The 22317-nt window shown below is 38.4% G+C and overlaps 1 protein-coding gene across 3 annotated transcripts in view; it reads left to right on the top strand.

Annotated features, from left to right (window-relative positions):
* The window catches only part of LOC105281763 (dopamine receptor 1), a 79333-nt gene that overhangs the window by 40690 nt on the left and 16326 nt on the right, over nt 1-22317 (top strand). The window contains exon 1 of one of the 3 annotated variants that reach the window (XM_020032411.2): nt 13329-13418. The exons of the other annotated variants lie outside the window; for them this stretch is intronic. Within the exon in view, the coding sequence (XP_019887970.1) occupies nt 13344-13418 (75 nt within the window). The 5' untranslated portion in view covers nt 13329-13343. Of the gene's footprint in view, nt 1-13328; nt 13419-22317 lie in introns of those variants that run through there. 3 annotated transcript variants of the gene reach the window in all.

Raw genomic sequence — 22317 nt, 5'->3', positions numbered from 1 at the left:
GACTAATTAACAATCAAGTATATCAACAAATGGGCATTACGGGCATTTGATGTCAGTACATATTGTTCATCAGCAAACAACTGTATTGCAGATCGTTACCGTGCCAGTCATTATCGTATCAATATGCGTCGCTATATCATATCACAATTGACAATGACTCGGGCATTGTTTGTTACGCACACAGTTACTAATCACGAAACCTGCCTCACATTCCTGATGTTCAAACATCCCGATTTTCGGAGCCGAGATGTCGAGATACGTCCGTTCGTGAAACTTGAGCGACGCGACCTGAAGCTGGATCCATTCGGGAATGAAAACGCTCATTATTCGCGCATGTCGGTACATGTACCTTACAATTGCGTGCGGCGTACGTTGTGATTAAACTATCAGAAAGGTTGTTTCTGAAATTTGCATGGTAATCGTGCGATTAAAAAGCCGGGGTCCTGCCCGATTAATCGTCGACTCGCTACTCTTTTTAACTTTACTTTGAAAAAGAGAGTACTCCAGACATAACGATTTACGTTATTTTCTGTAAAAAAAACTTTAAAACATTAGTACGTAGAAAAATTGTACAATTTCTCTTCTATTCATTCCTATTTCATATTCTTTCATTCATACATTCATCTCATGTATTTAAAGGACGTGTCGATATGTTTGATATTTTAATATTTCATGCAAAAATTTGCAACCGCGCAAGCCATCCGCCTATCAAAGATGACGGGTTATCGGTATATTGATCGCAGAAACACGCGAATATATTGAAAATCGAGACTCTAGCTGAGATACCGAAACGAGAACTTGCAAAATGCATACGCTGCGCTCGTTGGGGATGACAATGTGGTCGTTATAACCGATGACCTCCTAAAAAAATCATTACTTGAATTGCAATCTGGTTCACACGATATCTCACAGCTTCGCGCGGCGATGTATATGAAGCGGAAAACTGAATCACGCGAAGCAGAATTTTTAGTAAAAAAATGTCACTTTGTTACGAAAAAGAATTTCAAACGAACTGGTAGAATGGTGAAAAATATATTCGATCCAAATGGAAGTAAGAATATGTAAAATCCAAAAAATGAATAAATCAAAATGGATAAAACTTGTTATTACGTGCTCGTGTGTTCCTTTTAACAATGCACAAAGACTCCTGCATCTCGGCGTAAAAGCAACTCGGTGCTGAAAGCAAACCCGCCTCTGTCGCTTGCGGAAGTTTGTGTATCAGGACGGACGAAAGCCTCCGTCGAGGCTCAGCCTCATATACTCCCATAGGAAATTTTGCGCAATTTAAAGCCCTGCGGAACGTATCACTATCATCGTCCGGAGTCCGTGTGTGCATCCAGTATGCATGCATAATGCATGTGGCTTTATCTAGCCGCGCGCGTAGGCCGTGGCCCCCGCGGCCTAGACGTCGATCAATGGCTGGCATTGGTCGATACACTAATCTAGCGTGCAGTTTGCCACACACCGCATACACACCCGTACATGCTCTTCTCGTATGTACTTGGACGAACTACGGCTTTCGTGATGCACTAAGTGTGTTGCGCTAAATCGCCATGCGAAGAAACGCCCCGCGCTCGCGCGGGGGATGATTACGGGATCACAGCATCGTGAGGGCGAGAAAAGAAAACCCGAAAAAACGGACGTGACGAGGGAACGCGAGATGGGGAAAATGTGCTGGGGACAATAGCAGAGTTTTTGCGCTCCATTGAATGTTCGTCGTCTCGCATCTTCCTTTCCTCGACGCTGAAATTCGGGCGATTTTAGGTAAAACCCGCGTAACGCGAACAGGTTGCACAAAACGGACCCGTTGCCCTGGTAAAAGGGTGCAATTTGATAATGTTCTTGCACTGGTTTTATACCTGCCTTTCTATTGACTGCGTCAGCCCAGCATCGACGGAAAAGTGCATCGCGAACGACGACGTTCGATTCTGCCAAACTTTCCGAGTCGCAGTTCCCCCGAGTGCATTGTAAACGTTGACGCATCGCTGTACAATAGTATTCACACATCGACAAATATCGCACAAACAACGGAAATTGTTTCAGCGCTCTCTTCTCTCGTTCAGTATTTAAACTTCGATGTAAATCTACCGAAAACTACTTCAGCAATCTCGTTCCATCTAGGATTTAATCGAATCCTTTTTTCCTCCAATTTTCGACGAGACGAGACTACGGAAGTGGTTTTCCCGTAAATTTACATCCAAATTAATTGTACGAGATCAAACATGACTGGAACGTGTGACCAAGTATCAAATCTCATAACAAATAGGATTAAACTCGGTGGCAGGAATATCCACGTTCGAATATTCAGAGTCGCATCTGTCACTCTCGTCATTACTGATTCAATCAGCTCAGCCGCGCGATTCGAGCTTACAACCGAACAATCATATTTGTCATGCTAATTATTAATTGGCCGGTGCGAGAATATCGGCGTCATAGAGATATCGAGGGTGGCCAGCGGGGAGAGAAGGGAGGTGGCTTTCGACGTGTGGTACAACTCGTCGCAAGTGCATTGAACGCGAACGTGCCGCTGCCACGCCGCATTCGCAGTCGAGACATGACGTGCGTGCTAAGGCGAAATTCCATATCCACGAGCGGTGGGGTTGCATCTACCATGCCGGTAGCGGCCAAGCCCGTTTGCACACCCTCACGCCCACACGCAATGCCCCGGTTTAATACGGTGCGTTACTTACCACCGCAAATACACGCGCCAGCGGCTCGGCGGACCGCGCGCGAATACGTACTTTGCCGTTTGCGTATAATTCGCGATGGCGAGTGATCACGGACGAACGCGCGTGATTAATTCAGGCGAAGACGCAGGAGGAATAAAGACCGGATGAGTTTTGAGTTTTCCAGAAACAGCTAGCCGTCGAGTTCTGTTTAACAATAAACTGCTGGCTAACAACAAACTGCGGTCGATCGAAAATATCGCGACGCAATGTTTCTATAACAATATTGAAATATTTCATCGCTCTCTGCGATTTGACAAACGTATGATAAAAGGAAATGTTTATCGATATTCAAAAAAATAATTTCAGTTTTGAAAACATCGGTGCAGTAAATACATTGTAAATACGTAACGCTTGGTTTTTCCCAAACGGTGTGTGCACGCGATTACGACAAAAAGACTCGGAACATGATATTGAGATATTCATGTTTTATAACTTCGGATGCGCACAAACATGTAACGGCGAACGAAAATATGTTTCGGCGTACTGATCCATAATTTACATAACGGAAGTGTCTCATAACTTTCAGCCGCCTCTAAAGCGATTTTTAAGCTGAGTCACTATCTATACTGACCCGATAGTCGTTGACCTTTTTCGACACATTTCGAATTGGTCTGCGTGGAACGAACTTTTCTCATGTTCGAAATAATAAACGCACTCAATTTATAATTCGACGAAATTCAAAGCAATGAAGTTCTTACATCGCTCGAAGCATCGCGGATCATTAATTGTCGCGGTTTTGCAGAAACATAGATTCATCGAGTTTGTCAGAACTCTTGCACTCGATTCCCCGAAGCTCCCGGAGTGACATACGAGCAAACAAAGTTTTAATGCACGTCACGTAACTTATTGTTTAGCTCACATCGGATTCATATTCCTCTTCCTGGTGACAGCGGAATTATCACTCGATGTTTCTTTTGCGAGAAATGTTTCCTTTGTTTCAGGGCGAGATGATACTCGAATCGAGCATCCCACGAGCTTAGAAACTCCACCCCAGTTCTTTTTATTTTTTCGAGGAGTGCGGCATTTTCTCCAGAGAAAAGTACCTTTTATTTTGGCCGAGTCCCCGAGAAGGAGAAATATATATCCACTAAATCACAGATAAGCATTCGCATAATCGAACTCGAAGTCAGAAATCGAGGGGAAGATGCTTGAGATACATAATTTTACGGAAGAGTTGTGGTCCAATAGCGGTCCGTAAACTGATAAACCGTGCTTTTTCTTGGTAACACGTGATATCATATTAGTCGATATCACAACTTATGCGAGAGTTTTCAAAAGCATTTTTTATAAAGAAGGTTGGTTTATAATAATAAAATAAATATTAATATTAAATAAATATTATAATAATAAAGAGAAAATCATGGAATAAAAACAATACAATAGTTGAATCGTGAATAAGCTTCTCGGAAAATAAGAATTCCGATATTTCACTGAATTAGAATCATAATCTCTTAAAATGTTCGCATGAGGTTCAGATGTGCAGATATTCTGCACGTCATTTCCTAAATCATGAATAAGCATTTGCGTAATCGAACTTAGCGGAATGGAATCGAGAGAAGGAGTTTTGTCAATACTCCTTTAAACGGAAAAAGAGCACTTCACATAAATTGCATACTCGATATATTGTGGATTATATTGAAAATAGCATCCGTAAGACTTATTTAATAATTTTACGCTCTTCTTTTTCTAATTTTTTCTTATTATGTACAATTTCTTGACAATATATTTAGATATTAAATATATCTATGATTATAGAACAATATTTGATACTTTCTTTAGGTTATTATATATATATATATATTATCTTGACGTAAAAATATATATATATATATATATTATATATCTAAATTCCAATTTTAGTTGCACACATTTTTATTCGTCAAGATAAATACGTAATCAAGGAATTCGAAAGTATCCTTCGAACGAGTACTTAAAGAAACTTCTAAATCGACAAAAATAGTACGTAATACTATTTTTCTCGCGCTTTTAATACCGGGGTTATAAACACGGCTTAATACCTCAATAATCGGTCCTCCTGCGAGAGCTTTATAGACAAGCTTCGAAATATTGCATGCTTTGAATCACAAGAGTAGTTCGCGACGAGAGATTTATTACTGAGGGAAGCATTTTACGAGCACCTCGTTTTATTAGAATTCGAAACTCTAAGACATTTCCGTGTTCTCTCTCTCTTTTTTCTCACTTTCTGTCCCACGATGAAAATTTCAGTAAGACTATTAAATTCCGTGGTCGCACAAAGTAAGGGGATTTTAAAGCGACTACGGTCGCGGCTCAAAGACCGAACGGAAAGAGTTCGTTTGGTTGAACTTCCATTACGCTGGCGGACATTGAATTATGCAGGCGACGTTACTCCACCGAAAGTTTCGTTTCATTAACATTCGAGGATACCGCAGAGCCGATTTAGCGCCGCGGACGATAAACCGGTGTATTCGCGATGAATACGAATAACTGATGTATGGATAGCGGATAGTCGTTATCAATATCGCGCACTGTTATTTTCAGTGTAACGATTCCACTAGATCAGCAGGTGAATTTAGCTGGATATTTAAAGAAACTTGATTGCGTGCATCTCATAGCTGCTACCGTCGTTCTCCGCCGTCGTTCTTCGCAAAGAGATGGCAGGGGGATGAAATCCCAAAGTCGCATAGCGATCGATATCGTCGCCGAACAGTTGCTGGATACCGCCAATCAAACGGATGGTCGAACTTAAGAGCTTGTCGTGTTTCATGCCGGCTGTGCATTTTGAGCTCGCTTGAGCGATATTATTATTCACGTATTATTGGATTCCGAGCGAGATAACTTAGGAGCTAACTTGGGAAATTGTCGCGGAAACGACTGGAAATTCGTTCGTAGAATGCTATTACCTGGAAACTAGCAAATTTTGCCGTCTTAAACGCGCGTGCGCTTATACAGGAATTCTTTTACAGCTTTCGCTAGTCGATCTTGAAATTTTATCGTGTAATTCGTAGGTATCTTTGCAAAATGGGTTGCCACAAAGTCTACGATGTCATGTTATTACGACTGCACTTTTTCCGATCTTAGTGCCCATCTGCCTACGCCATGAAAAGTCTATCGCTGTGCTGCATGACTGTCTCGCTCGAATTACTTGTTTGCCCATAAGTTCTCAGGGAGAGATAAAAATATTTCATTTGGACATAAATTGAAACCTCCTCTCTCTTCATGTTCCATCAATAAATGCTTATTGCAATATTTTTATGGCGAAAGTAGTTTTTATAGATTTTCATAGAGATAAGCGTGTATCTCACACATGGAAACTCTTACACGAAATTTCTGCTTAAACATCTCGTATTGCATACATTTCCCGACCCGCGATTAAGTCTCGAGTCATCTTAATTATCTGAGAGCACGCTGCGAGAATTCGGGCTGCAGTATGCGAGCATAACAGGCTTGGATTCGCAAGATTCCGCATAACGGAAAAAGAGCATAGTACAATGACTGCGATGTAAAGTATGCATGTGCACGAGTAATAAGTTCCTTCGGGTTTAACGTGCTGAACGCATGCGTTCCATGCGTTCGCGATTATGGGAAAATACTGCATGCATCGTACGTCAAACCGTAAGATGTGAAAGTTTGCAAAAGACTGCCTGAAGGATGATGCAATTTGCTTCATCCACTATGTCCTAGTAGCATTAAATGTCGTAAAATGTAAATTACTAATGTCCAAATAAACACCAAGAAAAACATAGTTTATAATAATTGCGAAATCTATAAAATCTATAAAAATTGCGAAGAATAATTATAATCGAAACTATTTACCTTAAAAACGATGAATAAATCAAGATTAATGTGCGCACAGAACAGACCCAGTACTCTGAAGGTAATCTGAAGGTTTGCGTTTTCATCATGTCGACGACGACGAAATATATTTCTGGTATACCAGCTACCGATTTGTTTGAATTATGCTCCATACAGTCTACATAGTCTGCGATACTATATGATACTTAGGAACTAGACGTTAGCATGACGCCAGACCGGAAAATGTAATTTATCTACTCCTTGCGCTAAACTCCTTTGAAATTGCAGCGTTCCATCTTGCTATTCCTATTTATTTAGCATGGCACACTATATACGTATAGTTACCTGGTTACATGATACACAATAGTGTATTAATCATCTCTGTAAACATCGCACGATGCAGATATGTACGTATACGCTATGGCAATGATAAACATTGAATGCCCGACGGCGAAGAGTAATCATAGTGTTTTACTACGTCGCCACGAGTGCATTCAGTAATTGCTGATGCAGATGTAAAACATTAATAATTAAAATTAACAATTAAAACATATTCTCTAATTTTACAATTAATAGTCAGATCAAAAATGATATCGCACGAGAACGTCTAATTTTATAAGTATATGATAGAAAAACGTAGATAAGTACGTTGCTATATAAATAAAGAGAAAAAAGGAGACAAATAGAGAAATTCATTATTAAAACGCTCTGATGGTTTCAATAAAGTTCATTTCAAGAATACACGTGCAAACGTTTCCCTTTTTATATCTTTAAAATATTACATTTACGTTTAGCCGGGATATACGAATCCACATTCCTGTTGAATATTCATTAAAATAAATTGAAGTCTCTAATTAAACTCGAACGAATCGAATGTCATGCAAAATGACGTGGAAAGATTATTTATATATCAATATCGCTTGTAGAATATATAGCCGAGTACCCGTGCACCGTTCGCTCGTGGAGTATCCACTAGAACAGGCCAGGAAGTCTAATTAAATCCGAACGAAAGAAACGCGCGTCGAATCGTGCGGCATCATCGGCGATCGCGTTTAACAATTAGCTGGCAGTGCGTGAAACACGTATCAGCTCTGTGCTTTACTTCTGCATACTTACTCCTGCCGGGTAGAATATTAATGAGCGCTGCTCTACCTCGCACACATCGTGGAGCAGTTATAATTATGCCTTTGCCGAGATTAGCCGTTCTCTCTCGTATCGTCGAAGGCCAGAGAGTTTGCCACTTTAACTCCTTGCCGAGAACTAAATTAACAAGCCTCAACAAGCCGCATTTACGGCATGCCGAAAGCCTTCCCGCTGTTAAAACTGCAATACAATCGCAGCGGGAAGTCGCCAAATTCGCCGGAGTACTTGTTCTTTATTTGCTTGACGCAGGTTTTCGCGGGAAATTTTCTCGTGTACTCGTGTTTCATACCCGCAGGCGCGAGTTGCACGAAGTCGGAATAATCATATAAAAGGTTTCATCAACGAATCTAAGCTGTTAATTTTGCAAAAGCAAAAGCGCGATCCACGGTCAATTCTCGACGCGTACATTGTTTGCGTACAAATTTGTGCGTGCGTTATTTGTTCTCGTCCAAGACTGGAAATGTAATTCGATTGCATGGCGTGCAGCAAACAACAACGTGTCTCTCAATGCCCATAATGGAGAAATAAATAATGTACATATTGTGTAATAAACAAAAAATACGCAAACCGTTCTCTCTCTCTCTCTCTCTCTCTCTCTCTCTCTCTCTTATGTACGTTTTCCATGATTTTAATAAATCTCTCGGACAATATTGCGCGATATATGAACGAGGAAAATTTCACGAAATGTACTCTCAATTATAATATACTAATAGAGACCACGCACTGTGTGATACTAATTTATTTGGAAAAAAATGCAATGAAAAATTTGGCATTCGTATTCTGCGTATCGTCGAATTTCTCGCGCATGAAATCTTTTGCTACCACCTGTCGTAAAAATTTTACTCATGAGCATGACTGTTTATTTTCTCCATATTGTCGCAACTATTTTATATCGATTGATTTTATAAATAAAACATGTAATAACACGAAAATTTGAATATCATGTCGCCTGTTCTCTGGTAGTATCAGTAACGCGTGACATTACATTTATAAATACGCAACGCACACACCCATACACGCACGCACGCACGCACGCACAGAACGGTAAATTAATCACTACATCACGTACACTTACCTCGACTGCATATGGATAAGAGTTCCGCTCGAGATAAAGTATACAGCGAGAACTTTAACCTTGCAGTCGACTTGCATAAAAGACAAATTACAGGATGTGTAAAATTTGTAATTTGTCACTATTGCACGCGTGTCTCGTCAATGTCACAATAGCGTGCATTTTAACGTTCTACTCGCATCAAGCCTGCGAGCGTTAGGGCCGTCAGTTCTCCCGCTTGCATCCAGTTGCTAAAGTTTCCGACTTCATAAACTAGCGGAAGTTCCAAGTGTAAAGTTTACATTGCGATTATGCAAACACAACAGGCGAACGCGAATCTCCGCTTCGAGCGAGTCTGCCTGCGTCGCACAAGCGTTACTAAACAAATTTGTTACACGACGAGACGCGCGTAATGAAATATCTCGATCACAGATATCTGGAAGAGATACAGGATCAGGTTTCTTTAATTTATTACAATCAATTATTATTCAGAATATAATCTGTCGTTTGTCCATTGTATACAAGTCGAAGTAGAATAAAACCGATTAATTAAAGGCTTCGTTTACAGATTAAAGTGATCACTTGCTGCAAGTGAGTGGTCTTTTAATAATTCATCTCGCTATTTTAACGAGGAAGCTTTTAATAGGGTTTCTTTTCTACCATTAGCGCTCTTTGCAGATAAAAATCAACGTTTAGGAATTCCAACTTTTCTTCACGAAGATAATATCTTCGCTCAAGCTGGCAAGTCGCGTTTCAACCTCAGTTTAACGAAAAAATGTGCCCGCGTACGATATGATCAATTCTGTCTTTTCAATTTGTTCTTGTCACGCTTTGTGCTATACCGGCACAGATTGATCAATACACAAAGTAGTATACAGATAGCGGTCGATAAAGCTGTTACAACGTAACGTGAAGTGGATTTGACACTGCGGAGGCGTCATTTTTTCCACGTTCACGTTCGCTGGCAACACGCGCGGAAATAAAAGCCACTGACCGTGCTAATCCCTTTCTGATTAAACTACCTTCTCTCGATGGCACCACGATTTTATTTTGCACAGCAGCGATCTCGTTCGCGGAACGCGTCCAAGCGGAAGAAATAAATTCCGGAACTCTACTTACATATATACACATACACACATCCATACATCCACCCATCCCCTCCGTCTCTCCCGCGGGAAAAACACCATGAAATAAGGAGTGATTTATGTTTCCGCCCTCCAGGTTTAGCGCTATAAAAAGCCCAAGTGCAACGTCGAAACACAACGGCTAAGGGTGAACTACCCGCCCGCCGCGAAACAAAACGCCGCCGCACATGGCACGAGGATGCAGGTTAAACTTGCTAGCTGGTGTATGACCTCAGGTGCACCGCACCTGCAAGGAGACGTTGGCATATCGACCAATGCCTCGTGCAACCAACCGACCGACCGACCGACCGACCGACCGACCTCTATCTCGGCGAACGTGAGAGAGAGAGAGCTATTAATTTATTTAAAATATAATATTTTCAGCCTCGACAGAGACCACGCGGCGTTCTTCTTATTCTTTCGATATTATGAAATACACGAGTGCAATACTTGCTCGATATGCGCGATCGGACATATGTTCGCCACAATGTACGTGCGAAGAATATTGCACGAAAGATAATAAAATTCGGATATTATGAGCATCAGTGCCTCTTTCTTTTTAGAGCAAACATCGACCAATATCTTTCATGATATAATAAAATAAATGTATAGTTTTTATAATTTTAATATTGTTTTCACGGGCGAAGATGATTGCACAATTTCGAAATATTACGTCCCACGTTTTGAAGCCACGCGATGAGCCAGCCATTATTCGTAACAAACATTCATGCATCTGTATGCAATGCAAATGTAAATTTATATCATAAAGTGACGTGATTCGTCTTATGTAATATACATCATGTAATACAAATTTTTAAAAAATCAAGTTTTTATTTTTATTTTTTAAATATAGGAGAGACATTGAGTAGAGGGACCTTTCTCAGAAAAAAAGACTAGTTTTTTTATTAACTCTTGTTTGCGGATAACGTCAAACTTGCGAATGGCCTGTAGTTAAATAGTCAAAGCCCCGGACCACCTATTTTCTCCTGTTTGCATGTCACTATGATACTTCGCGGCGTGTACATGGTAAAAGGCCTTTTTCCCTGGACTTTGGCGGTTGAGCTTCTTTTTCTTTCACCACCGTGAACGACGATGCCAACGACAACGAAGACGTCGGTTGGCCGCGTTATGTAATTAGATTCTCGTGGATAAGAGGTCAACCTGCTAGGAAAGCTGACCTCAGCTGCCAACGTAGTTCGTGGCGAATCACTCCTGTGATGTTACGCTACTTGCACCGTACACCCCGTGACAAACGAGCCCGTAAATGGCCTAATTAGCGCGAACATGTGCCCGTCTGTTCCTAGATCCTTCGAATATCTCGATCAAATTCCTATCGCTATCGATACTACAACGTAGTTTCGTCGACGAAGGATTACACCCGATCGTGTCGATCTAGTCCTTTAATGATTAAACGTTTCCCTGCACGTTCCCTTACAATTAAACGTGTTTCAACTCTCGATTGATGCTAACTTGGATAACTTAGATCTGTCTAAATAAATTTTCTTTCTTGATCTATGTTGTAAATAACAATTAAAAGATGAGTGATTATGTCAATTTTATTTTATTTTTTAAATTTTATTTTAATGTAATATATAATGTGTAAATTATTACAATAATTGTGATTGAGTATGATCAAACATAAATTAATTCGCATTATAAGTCCGCGTGATGTAATTTCAAAGGAGGAAATCAACCTTAAAATTCCTCGTCGATGGACATTCGTTGACTATTCCACTTACAATGATAGTTTGAAAACATCGCAACTTGAGATGAAAGCGCGTATACAACTTTTGAGATTGAGAATAATCTCGTGCCCTGGACGATGCTGATTATTGTCAACATAAAAACTTTCTGACTCGCAACGGACATTAAAAATCCGTGGGGTCAAGTGGCAAGCGAAAAGTTTCAGATAACTTTCTCGCAGGAGACCCGCTCCTTGTAGAAGTAATATCTCTGCAGAATCTGACCGCGATAATCCGATCTTTCCGTTCGTGTGACAACTCTCGTCTATCATTGAAGAACGTGTTTGTTCAAGAAATGGAATTTTACATGGGGCTATCTGGAAAGTTGGAAGATCGAAATCTCTTGTGAGAACGCTTGCCTTCTATATAGTTGCAGTTGGCGTATCGTGTTATTGCCGTATCCAAGGAAACAATATATTTTGATCTCGCCGATGTACGTAGCAGTGTGGTAGTGCAATGTAATATAATAATATCTGTCGCGAATTAATGAAGCAGAGAATGATAAAACAATTTGCAATTATTCCATATGGTTGATTTAGAATATTATTTATATTGATGTAATATTTTATATTCATATTTTAGAATAAATATAATTTCTAAATTAATTTCATGCATAAGATTGTCATTTACAGTATTTATTGCTCTTTTAATTGCGCACATTGCGATTGCAATTAATCACTTTTATTTTGATAAACATAATAGACATCAAATTTTCCAAAAAAAACTCTATTAGAACAATCTTTAATAATTAATTGAATATCCTGTATATTTATTATTCGAAAATAAATTCTCCGTTTTACTGAACGACATAACGGCAGTACGACAAATATTTGTTTGTTAACTTTTCCATCAAAATTTATGGCGATACAAAAAGAGGTGTCGCAGCATGCAGATACACATACATTATATACACACATAGGTACACGGGAATTTTAATATACTTTTATCAAAGAGTACAATTTCACGTCTTTACATGGCCTTATCTTCCTTTTATTATTGCATAGTGAATCTAATAAAAAAATTCCTTGCCGTGAACACGCGATTTAGTAGGTCCACGTAAGTTCTTCGTCAGGAAACGTGACCGCGATGTTAAGATTACCGGATATTAGGCGCAGGCGATAAGCGTCGCCTCTCACGTGCGAGAAAATGGGCAGGGTGTAGATGCATCAGTGAATGACCGCATGATTGCCAGTAAAAGTTAAAAGTAAAAGCTACTCTGGATCTCTGCTTTTTGTATACACAAAAAGTGTAAACACTCTTTTGTTTTAAAATTGAAAATATAACGTAGTAGTGTCTTTCTATTTCTGTACTTGAGAAAAGCGAAAGAACACAGGTCCGAAAGCATATCTTGTGTTAGAAAAGTTGACCCAGCTAACAATATCTGTTAATTGATCAATAGTTTATGCATCCAAAGCCGCGGAAACGTCTTGCAACGAGAACGACCAGAGGAAATCAAAAGTGTGATAAAATGTAGGTCATGATAAGATCAGGAGACCTAAATCGGGAATGCCAAAAATTCCTGCCGAGTGCTCGTGGCTGATGTACGTTATCGGTGTAAATCGTCGCCGCCGCGTCTTTTGGCCAAAAAGAGAAGGAAGGGCTTGGCAGCGCGCAAGACGGGAAATAAAGTCCCGCAAGACAAATGCGCGGAAAAGGGGTGCCGCGTCGGATCCAATTTCTCAGGAGGCCAAGACGTCGTTTCGGTGACTGCTGCTCGAAAAAAAATAGTCAGCGGAAATAAATCGACGGGGCGACGCTCGGCGGAAAGTTGAAAGTTCAGATGAACGGCAAGTTCAGCAAAGAGTATGAAGGAAGCTTATTTTTTAGACTCCATCGAGTTCCACCTACCCTTACGGTAAATTTCCTAAGTTCCCTTCGATGTGTGACTGAATATTTTGATTTAAGTTAGAAACGCATGATGAAATTCCAAACGCACGCGAACTCGATAACGTGATTTTCGCGAGTATACTATTCATTCTTTAGCCGTTCAAGATGATTCGAGAATTCAATGTCGAGACTAGGAAACTAACTGTACCTTTTCACTGTACCTTCATAGTAAACTCCTGCAAGGGAGCGTAAATATTCGCGATACTTGAGATATGACGCTATTTCTCAAATGTAAAAGGATCTCGATGTGCATGGTAGCAATGGTGATATAAGCGTCAGCTGCATGTCGTACTGTCGCATTTCCGAATATTCAGAGAACGCGAGAAAATGACGTGATATAAAGGCATTTAATATGAGTAAAGAGGCGTATTGAATTTTGGAGCAGCAATTTCGTATTACCATTTAACTAATTCCGACATGAGTTACATTTATGACGGAATTTATCGTTGTTATTCGCGCGAAAAATTGGGGAATTTTCTGGTATCGGAGTTTGTATTTGAATGAGAGAACCATATCTGCACTGTTAGAAGTTGATCTGTCACACATGTGTGAATATTAACACGTTACACATTTAAAATGTGTGAATATTAATGCGTTACACATATTTGATGCATGATTTTTAAACATCATGCACTTGCGTCTGAAGGTGCGTGTGTAAAATACGCTAGAGAATGTGTAAAAATCACACACCTCAACGTATGAATTTAGTCAAACACCCAATGATGTATAAAATAGTCAAACACCGTAGTATTCACATATGTGTAATGTTTCTATATGTGTGAATATAACACATATTGAAAAAAGTCACACGCACTGACCAGTCACACACTACACAGTTAGAAGTACTGTGTGAATATTGTACACTTTATCGAAAATATATTACGAATCACCTAGCAACGCAAACAATCGCGCAAACTCATGGCGGCAAACAGGCTCTTGTGCCGAGCGATAATTATTTTGCCTGCTTATAATTTGTTGCTAATGTGTTCCAGTAGTGATTAAAGACAAATTATAAAGTCAATAAGTAGTAAGGCTTAGTCTGTGATAATTGTTGTGTTAAATTGAAAACGATGGAACAAATGTATTATAACATTTACTGCACTTTTTCATAGGTTACTAAGAAGGATGGTCTTTCAGGTCTGTGACTTATTGGTGTGTGTAACTTTTCATAGGGCTGGAAGTGTGACTTACAAGGAAAGTCTCTCATATTAGGTATTCCTCTCCGATTTTAATGAAACTTGGTAGATTTGTAAAAGGATCCAAAATATTCGTATTTCTTCTTATTGACAATCAAACATGTTTAAGGAATAAAATCTGCAACCTTTGAAAATCTAAATTTTCGAGGGCTGATTTTACCCCTTAAACATGTTCGGTTGCCGATAAAAAAATATTTTGTCCTGCTCTACAAACCTTCCAAGTTTTATTAAAATCGAAGAGGACACCTAATATGAGAGACTTTCCTTGTAAGTCACACACTTCCAGCCTTATGAAAAGTCACACACACCAATAAGTCACACACCTCCATCAGTATGAAAAATCACACACACTAATAAAGTAAAACACTCATGCATGCGTGAAAAATTCACACACTTATAGACGTCTTGAAACGGCGGACACACATCACGCGCGATAAAGTGTGTGATATTCACACAGTGACTTCTAACAGTGTGTTTGAGTTGTATGTATGTTCAAGATTTCTTTGACATTTGTTCGTCGACAGTTATATTTTTCTGTTATATCGTATCTCGTTATATTCAATGTGATATTTTTGTCATTTTTTAAACATACTGCCAAGCTTATCGAGTAGAATAGAATTTCAACAAATATTTGGATAATAGAACTTTAGTAACATTAGGCAAGTATTTTCAATTTTCAAAAACTGCGAAGTATAATTTTAGATATAAAATATATTAATCATTATTTCTTAATATTTCCATGATTTCTCATATATTCTTATATATTAAAGAGAATCATTTTTTATAGAGTAATATCCATGAATCTATAAAATTTTTTTACTTTACGTGCGACGTGCAATACGTGCAACAAAATATGTGCTTTCATAGATTTCTTAAAGTACTTAAAACTTATATACTTTATACAAAAATTAAGATTTTGGAGTAGAAACAACAAGCGCAAAAAAATCACGTGTAGAAGATTGGAAATACGGTCATACAACATACGGTCATACAACACATGTTTGACATCAAATTCGAACTGAAAGAATATTATTCGACGTATTCCGGAACAGTATGTGCGGAATTTTGATAGAATCTCGGTGCAGCTATTCTAGATATACACTAGGTAAAAGATTCCATGTATGCCGCACGATTCTATCTAGAATAGCAGGTAAAGAAGATTACATGCTATGCAAAGTATTCACAATTCAGTTTTTCTTCCCGCCGAGATTTTATCACAAGATGCTGTATCACATAATAGATGCAGACATTGATGCATCTAAGAATACATCAACTATAAAGTGCATTACACGTTATATGAAAAATCTGGAGGGAAAGTAATCAACATATTATAAGAAAGATTTTTAATTACAATAATATGTATATGTATAATATTTTACAATATAATATTTATATTATAATATTTTATATAATATTTTATATAATATTTACAATATAATATTTTATATATACTACTTGCATATATATATATTTTTATATATATTTTTTTCTTTTTTTATTGCAGAGAGAGGCACGTAGTTCGTTGAAATAATTTAACAATGCATCCAATACAGAAAATATAAATATTTGCGAAAATAATCGACAAATATAAACTCAACTATCAATATATTTTGCGAGAAAGTAACAAATCTTGATGCTTTTATTTTTGTTAATCTTTATCATTAATGCGATATCAAATGGCGAATGATATCAGATTAAAACTTACACAAAAGTTAAATTGTTCGATCAATCTTTAAGGGAAGAGACTTACTGCGGGATATGATCGGGATATAAAACTCATAATAAGAATCATATCGATAGGATTCCGGCACTATTTGCTTTCTACAAATTAATGAAGCTGATTTTAATTAAAGTGATCGTCTCAATGAAATTCATGTACATTCGGTTTCAATATTAATTAAATTAATGTTTGGATTTCAACGTTGATTAAATTAATATCTGAAATTTGAAATGCGAGATTAATATCGATTAAATAAATATTTATCATGCCTGATACATTTCCATGGTGCAAACATGTTTGATTATCAAGTATAAGCTATTATATAATATTCCTTATAAACATTATACACCAGATTATTTAAAAAATTGTCTTTTGTATTATTAAAAAAGAAAGAGAACATATTATTTCTTAATCAACTTGACGTACTGCAGTTATTAAAAAAAAAACGCATCTACGTTTAGGAATCGTTATACCTAATTCGATTACGCTTATAAATCGAACGCGTTAATAATAATGGCACACAATTACGTCTCTAAAATGTGTCTTGCACTAATTCGATATATCAAATCTATCTCAGAAGCGAATCGTCGATCAGCAGGTGCCCTCCCGCCTTCTTCATCAATACTGAGCACGAGTTCCAGATAAGCTTCTTTTGCCCTTAGGCGACAGATGTTCATTTAGATAATTTACTGCAATGGGGTTGGAGGCTGCCAGGACGACATGGTAGGCTTAAAATCCTCCTTGACAGACTTTACCATGACTCGGGCTTTAGTAACTCTGTCTTCATTAACGTGGCCTACGACGGCCAGCGTCGTTTCATGCCGTCTTCTTACTCCCTCACACCGCCTTCACGCCCCCTCATTACCCAATCGATGTCACGCCAGATCGATAACACGTAGTTACGATACGTATTTCTACCGGGGAAAAAAACGGAGCTTGTTCTATTGGAAGTCTTTTTGTTGCGAGCACCGACGTAATTGCGTTCCCGTTGTCGGACCAGACGCCGATATTTTCCACTTATTCCGCGCAGAACCCTTCGTTGCCTCGATTAATGGCGCTCTACAATTAAATTTTCAGATTCGCCTGCGGTGCACCCGCTTCTTCTCCAGTTCTCCTGCCAGTCACCTTTTTCTTTGCTCTAATGACGCGATCGTTCTGAATTTACCTATTTAATGAATTGCACCGTTCCGCATTTAAACCGAGGATTGAGAAATGAGAAGCACTACTCGCAAAAAATATAATTCGCAATTTCGACTTTCTCGTGCGCGCATTTGTATAATTATAATTTTTTGTAAATATAATTCAACCTTCATTATTTTATTAGCATTAGTTAGAGGCATAAAATATAGATTCGTATGTATTCTTGTATGTGAATCTACTTTTAAGAATATTTTCCTTTTATTATCATTGAACAGACAAAAACTGTGCTGCCCACGTATTAGTTTCTGAAAAGAAGAGGTGATCAAAATGAGAAAGAACGACTTATGATTGTTCACGTAGATTTTTCGCTCTCAATCGCTCTCTCAACAGAGTTATCGATTGCTATGTGGACTTTCAATAACAACCAGTTCGGTGTGCTGCGCCGTCGAAAATAAAATGGAAAGGGATCCTCAAAGGATTATACGTTTGATGGGCGAAGGCTCGAGAGTGCCAAATAGCATCATCCAACCGACTCCATTTCTCTCCATCCTTTTCTCTCTCGCAAAATCCCGTTTAACGACTCGCGACTGTCTATAAAATAAATATCCTCGCCTTAGAGACGTAATCGATGTCTCGTTTATTATGAACAATTCGCAATTAATCATTGAATCGAGAAGAACGTGAAGCGCGCAGGACACTTACAGAATTCCCAGGACGATTCGCCGATGGATTCTCTCGATATCTTGGTCGTAACACTTCCAACCGGGTGGAAATCGTGACGTCTCATAAAACTTTCGTTCCCCACTGTCTCTCATTATTAACAACACACGTAAAAAGCGCGTTCATGTTTCATGTTGCATTCTACGTCCGGCAATTACTCGTCTAATGTCTACGAGATTACATCGAATGTAACATTCAATTATTTCAACTTCAAGTTTTTTAAATTATTTGAATTGAATATGGTCAACAATATTCATTACGTTTTTTCATCAGCTAAGTGCAGCTTGTCATTTGTCCTTCCGGAAAAGACAATGGTCTTCTCCAACGATGACGACCATCCCTAAAAGATACATGTGAAAACGTATATACGTGCACATACACATATATTGTATATACATATATATATACACACACACATATGATGGAAGCAATTCCCGTGAATAACCACAGCAGCCGATAGAAATCGTCGGCGAGCAGTCGCGTTTTCATCTAGACATTCAGGGGGCAAATGTTCCGTCACGATTACATCTGACGATCCATACAAGTGAAACGTAATATTTGTTTTTCCAGATTATTTCGGGATGGGAATCTTATTAAGTTATTTTCGAGGGTCACAGATTCGATGGAGAAACGGTCCATCGAGCAAAATTATATATTGACGATACCATAATATTACTTGGTATCGCTCCGAAGAATTCAATAGCGTGCGAAGAAGATACGATTTCAATTATGCTAACTAGCTCGAAAATCATGAATGAATCTCTCAGAAGGAGACTGGTCGTTTCCATGCAAACTTCCGTTTGAGATAGGATAGTGCGCGATGGAAGATATACAGCAGAGTTAGGATGCACACATGCACACACGATAACAATATCTCACATAGTAAAAATTATAAAACGATTCCTGCGAGCGCGCACGAAGGTGAGTTTAACTTTGGCTACGACTTTGCAAATATTGAAAATCAATTCGCGTATCGGGTGATACATTGGGGCGTGTAACGAGGGTGTGCGCGTAACGAGATGCTTGAATTATGCGGCCGTATATTTCGCGCCCACGAAAGCAGCCGCGACGCTCGCCAACGATCGCCGCTGTGTATTCGTGACGAGCGTACAGCGGAAATTTCTATTTCGCGTGTGAACCCGCGAAAATCGCCTCGTCCCCTAATCTGTCGTTCACGTACGCGCGATAAACAGGTGGACGTAAAAGCGAGCCTCGATTTTCATATCGCGCCGTAAGTGATAATAAATCGCGTGGCAGTTGCACCGCTGGAAAACAACGCTAGGAAAACTACGTTGCAGCTTGAACCCGATGGTCGTATCGTACAATTACCGCTCGGATGAATTAAGTACGCGGCGGGACGGAGTATAAACGTGATAATTTTGCAATAGGAATGTCAGGAGAGAGAATCATGATTGTGTGCTTTATTACTAGACCAGCGCACCGATAACTCTGGCGGTTCATAATTATTACACTGCGATCATAAGTTTTGCAGTTACCTCGATCCGAGTTTGCGACGTTGATCGTAACTCCGGTATAGTTAAGATTTAATGTTACGTAAAGAGATAATTAATTTCAATTTAATCACGCACGCACATACGGAAGCAGTTCTTCTGTCGTGACAAGCAGTTGTTAAAACTTCTTACGCGAACAAAGAAGTAAAAAATTGTGAGACTGCGAATAGACCATTGCTGCACGTCGTTAACAAGAATTGCAATCTCCCGACGAAAAAGAACAAGAAAAACCAAAACAGAAATGTAATATTTTGCAAATGGTTTCCGACGTTTCTAACAATTATATCTTATCCTACAATTCCTACAATTATATCTTATCAATAATAATAAAAATTATCAAAAACTCTCGGTCTCATATTCTCATAAAAATTACAAGAAAATAAATGAAGAACGAATGAACTGAGAAAATAAAATTCTAAAAAAAGAACCCATATTTCCATGCAAATGATACGTGATACGTTGACCATAGTTCGTAGATGATGATACGAACCATGGTTCATGATTTTGATGAGATAGATTTCTGGAAAAAGAAACCTGAGAGGTTTGTTGTCATCTCTTCGTTGGACTTACACCGAGAAGCATTGATTGAATTTCCCATCGAGCGCAAAATGATCCTGCCTATTAACTCCGAGTCCGGAATGATGAGAGATATCAGCGAGTGGTCTGTCGATGCGATATGCGAGCTCGTCGACAAGAAGTCGTGGAAATTGATTCCAGCCCCGAGAATGGGACCAACAAGTGCGATTATCGATGAATTATCGATAATCCTAGTGGGATCTGAAAATTAACACGTAAAGAAAAATTATTGATCGCGCGAGTGTGATTTATCGGCAAAAATGAAGACCGTAGTTTCCGCACGAGCGAAAATTGAAGCGAGCTGAATTATTCGAAAATTTACATGATCAGATTGAGTCGAGGAAAATTATGTTTACCTGATCTCGCTAGATTTGAAAGTGTACGCATATTTTCAGTTTCCATCCGTGAAGAAATCGTCTGCTGAATTCTCGGCAGCTTTATTTTTCATTGCATTCATCATGCCGAATATCACATCGCTTCAGACGTGTAAACGGAGTTGCAGAGTGAAAAATTAGAATCGTGAGGAAGTCGAGGTATCTACTACTCTTCGCGGCATGCTTAACACGATATACCCATAGCCAGAATAAACGCGTATACCGGTGACAGAGACAAATGTAGTCTTATGTTCGAAGAGGCTGCTTCTGAAAAGGCGTAAAGTTAGCTTTTTCTTCCCTTCGCTAACAAACAGAGATATACCTATTAACTGTAGAACAGACGTGCAAAGAATTAAGTTGTAAATTGTTTAAAAAATTGTACGCTTTTTCTCTCGATCACGAAATAAAAATATACATAAAGATATTAGAAAATTATTTATTTTACGGAAATACGGGAATAATTTTTGCGCGCGTATTTTATGTACATTTATATCATATTTCATTCAACATTTTTTAAGAGGATTAACGAAAATATTATTTTAGAAATAAATAATCCACGTATTCAACTTTTTTCAGATTTTCTCAATAGAACTGTAGAAAGCAATTTTACGTTATAAATTAAACTTCATAAAAATATATTTTATATACATTGGGCAAATACATCCCTGGACGATTTCACTTGTAACATCGTTCTACGATTCTGCGTATAGCAGTCGTACAAGAGTAATTAACGACGGAAACTAATATCATTTACGAGGTCATCATAGAATTTTGAGGAAATCATACAGCTATCACGAGTCACAATGAACTAAAACCAAGGTACGTTCATATGAAAGTACTGATTATCGAAGCTGGAAAACAAACTCGTGCTGGCATTTGTTAACCTATTTGCGCATTGAGTGGAAAATGCGAACATAAAGATTACAGAGAGATTAGCAAAATGTGCAAGGAAAGCACTATTAAACTGCAAATGACCAAGCAAATCCTCGACAACAAAACTTTGTATAAAGCTGACTTTTGATCAATATGCATGCGCCGACGAGAGTACTCATCATGTAAAGTAAAAGAGAATATTCTGGCAGATAATAATGATATTATCAATAAACATGTTACATTGACATCCAATAATTTTTATCTAACCATGTAAGATATTTCATAAAGTGAGAATATGGAAAGCAATTTTTGACAAGAAAAGATTTATCAAGATACTGAATCAAGATAGCCATATATAAATAATTGTGTATGTTATTTATACAAATATATATATATATATATATATATATTAACTTAAAAAAAGTATAAAATAAAATTGTAAAAGTATAACATTTTCTAAACGGCAAGAAAGACGAGAAGCACTTAAACATGCTTTAAAAATTCGACTTTTGTATCAAATAAATACAAACTCGAAATAAAGCTTGACGGTTGCACTTAGCGCTAAACGCGGCGCTAAATTAAAAAGCTGAATATTACATCACGAAGAGGCGCTTAAAACCGTTCAAAATCCCACCATCGCCTTACAGGGATGACGGGCAGAGTTAATCCGATCTTGTGAAAAACGTGTAACCTCATAGCGGAAAACAATTTCACGGTGCAATATGCATTATGTAAAGTGCGCCATAAAGTTGCTCCA

Source organism: Ooceraea biroi, chromosome 2, assembly GCF_003672135.1.
Source record: "Ooceraea biroi isolate clonal line C1 chromosome 2, Obir_v5.4, whole genome shotgun sequence".
Lineage (NCBI taxonomy): Eukaryota > Metazoa > Arthropoda > Insecta > Hymenoptera > Formicidae > Ooceraea > Ooceraea biroi.
Note: the sequence above shows the minus strand (reverse complement) of the source record. Positions and strands in the feature narration are given on the sequence as shown.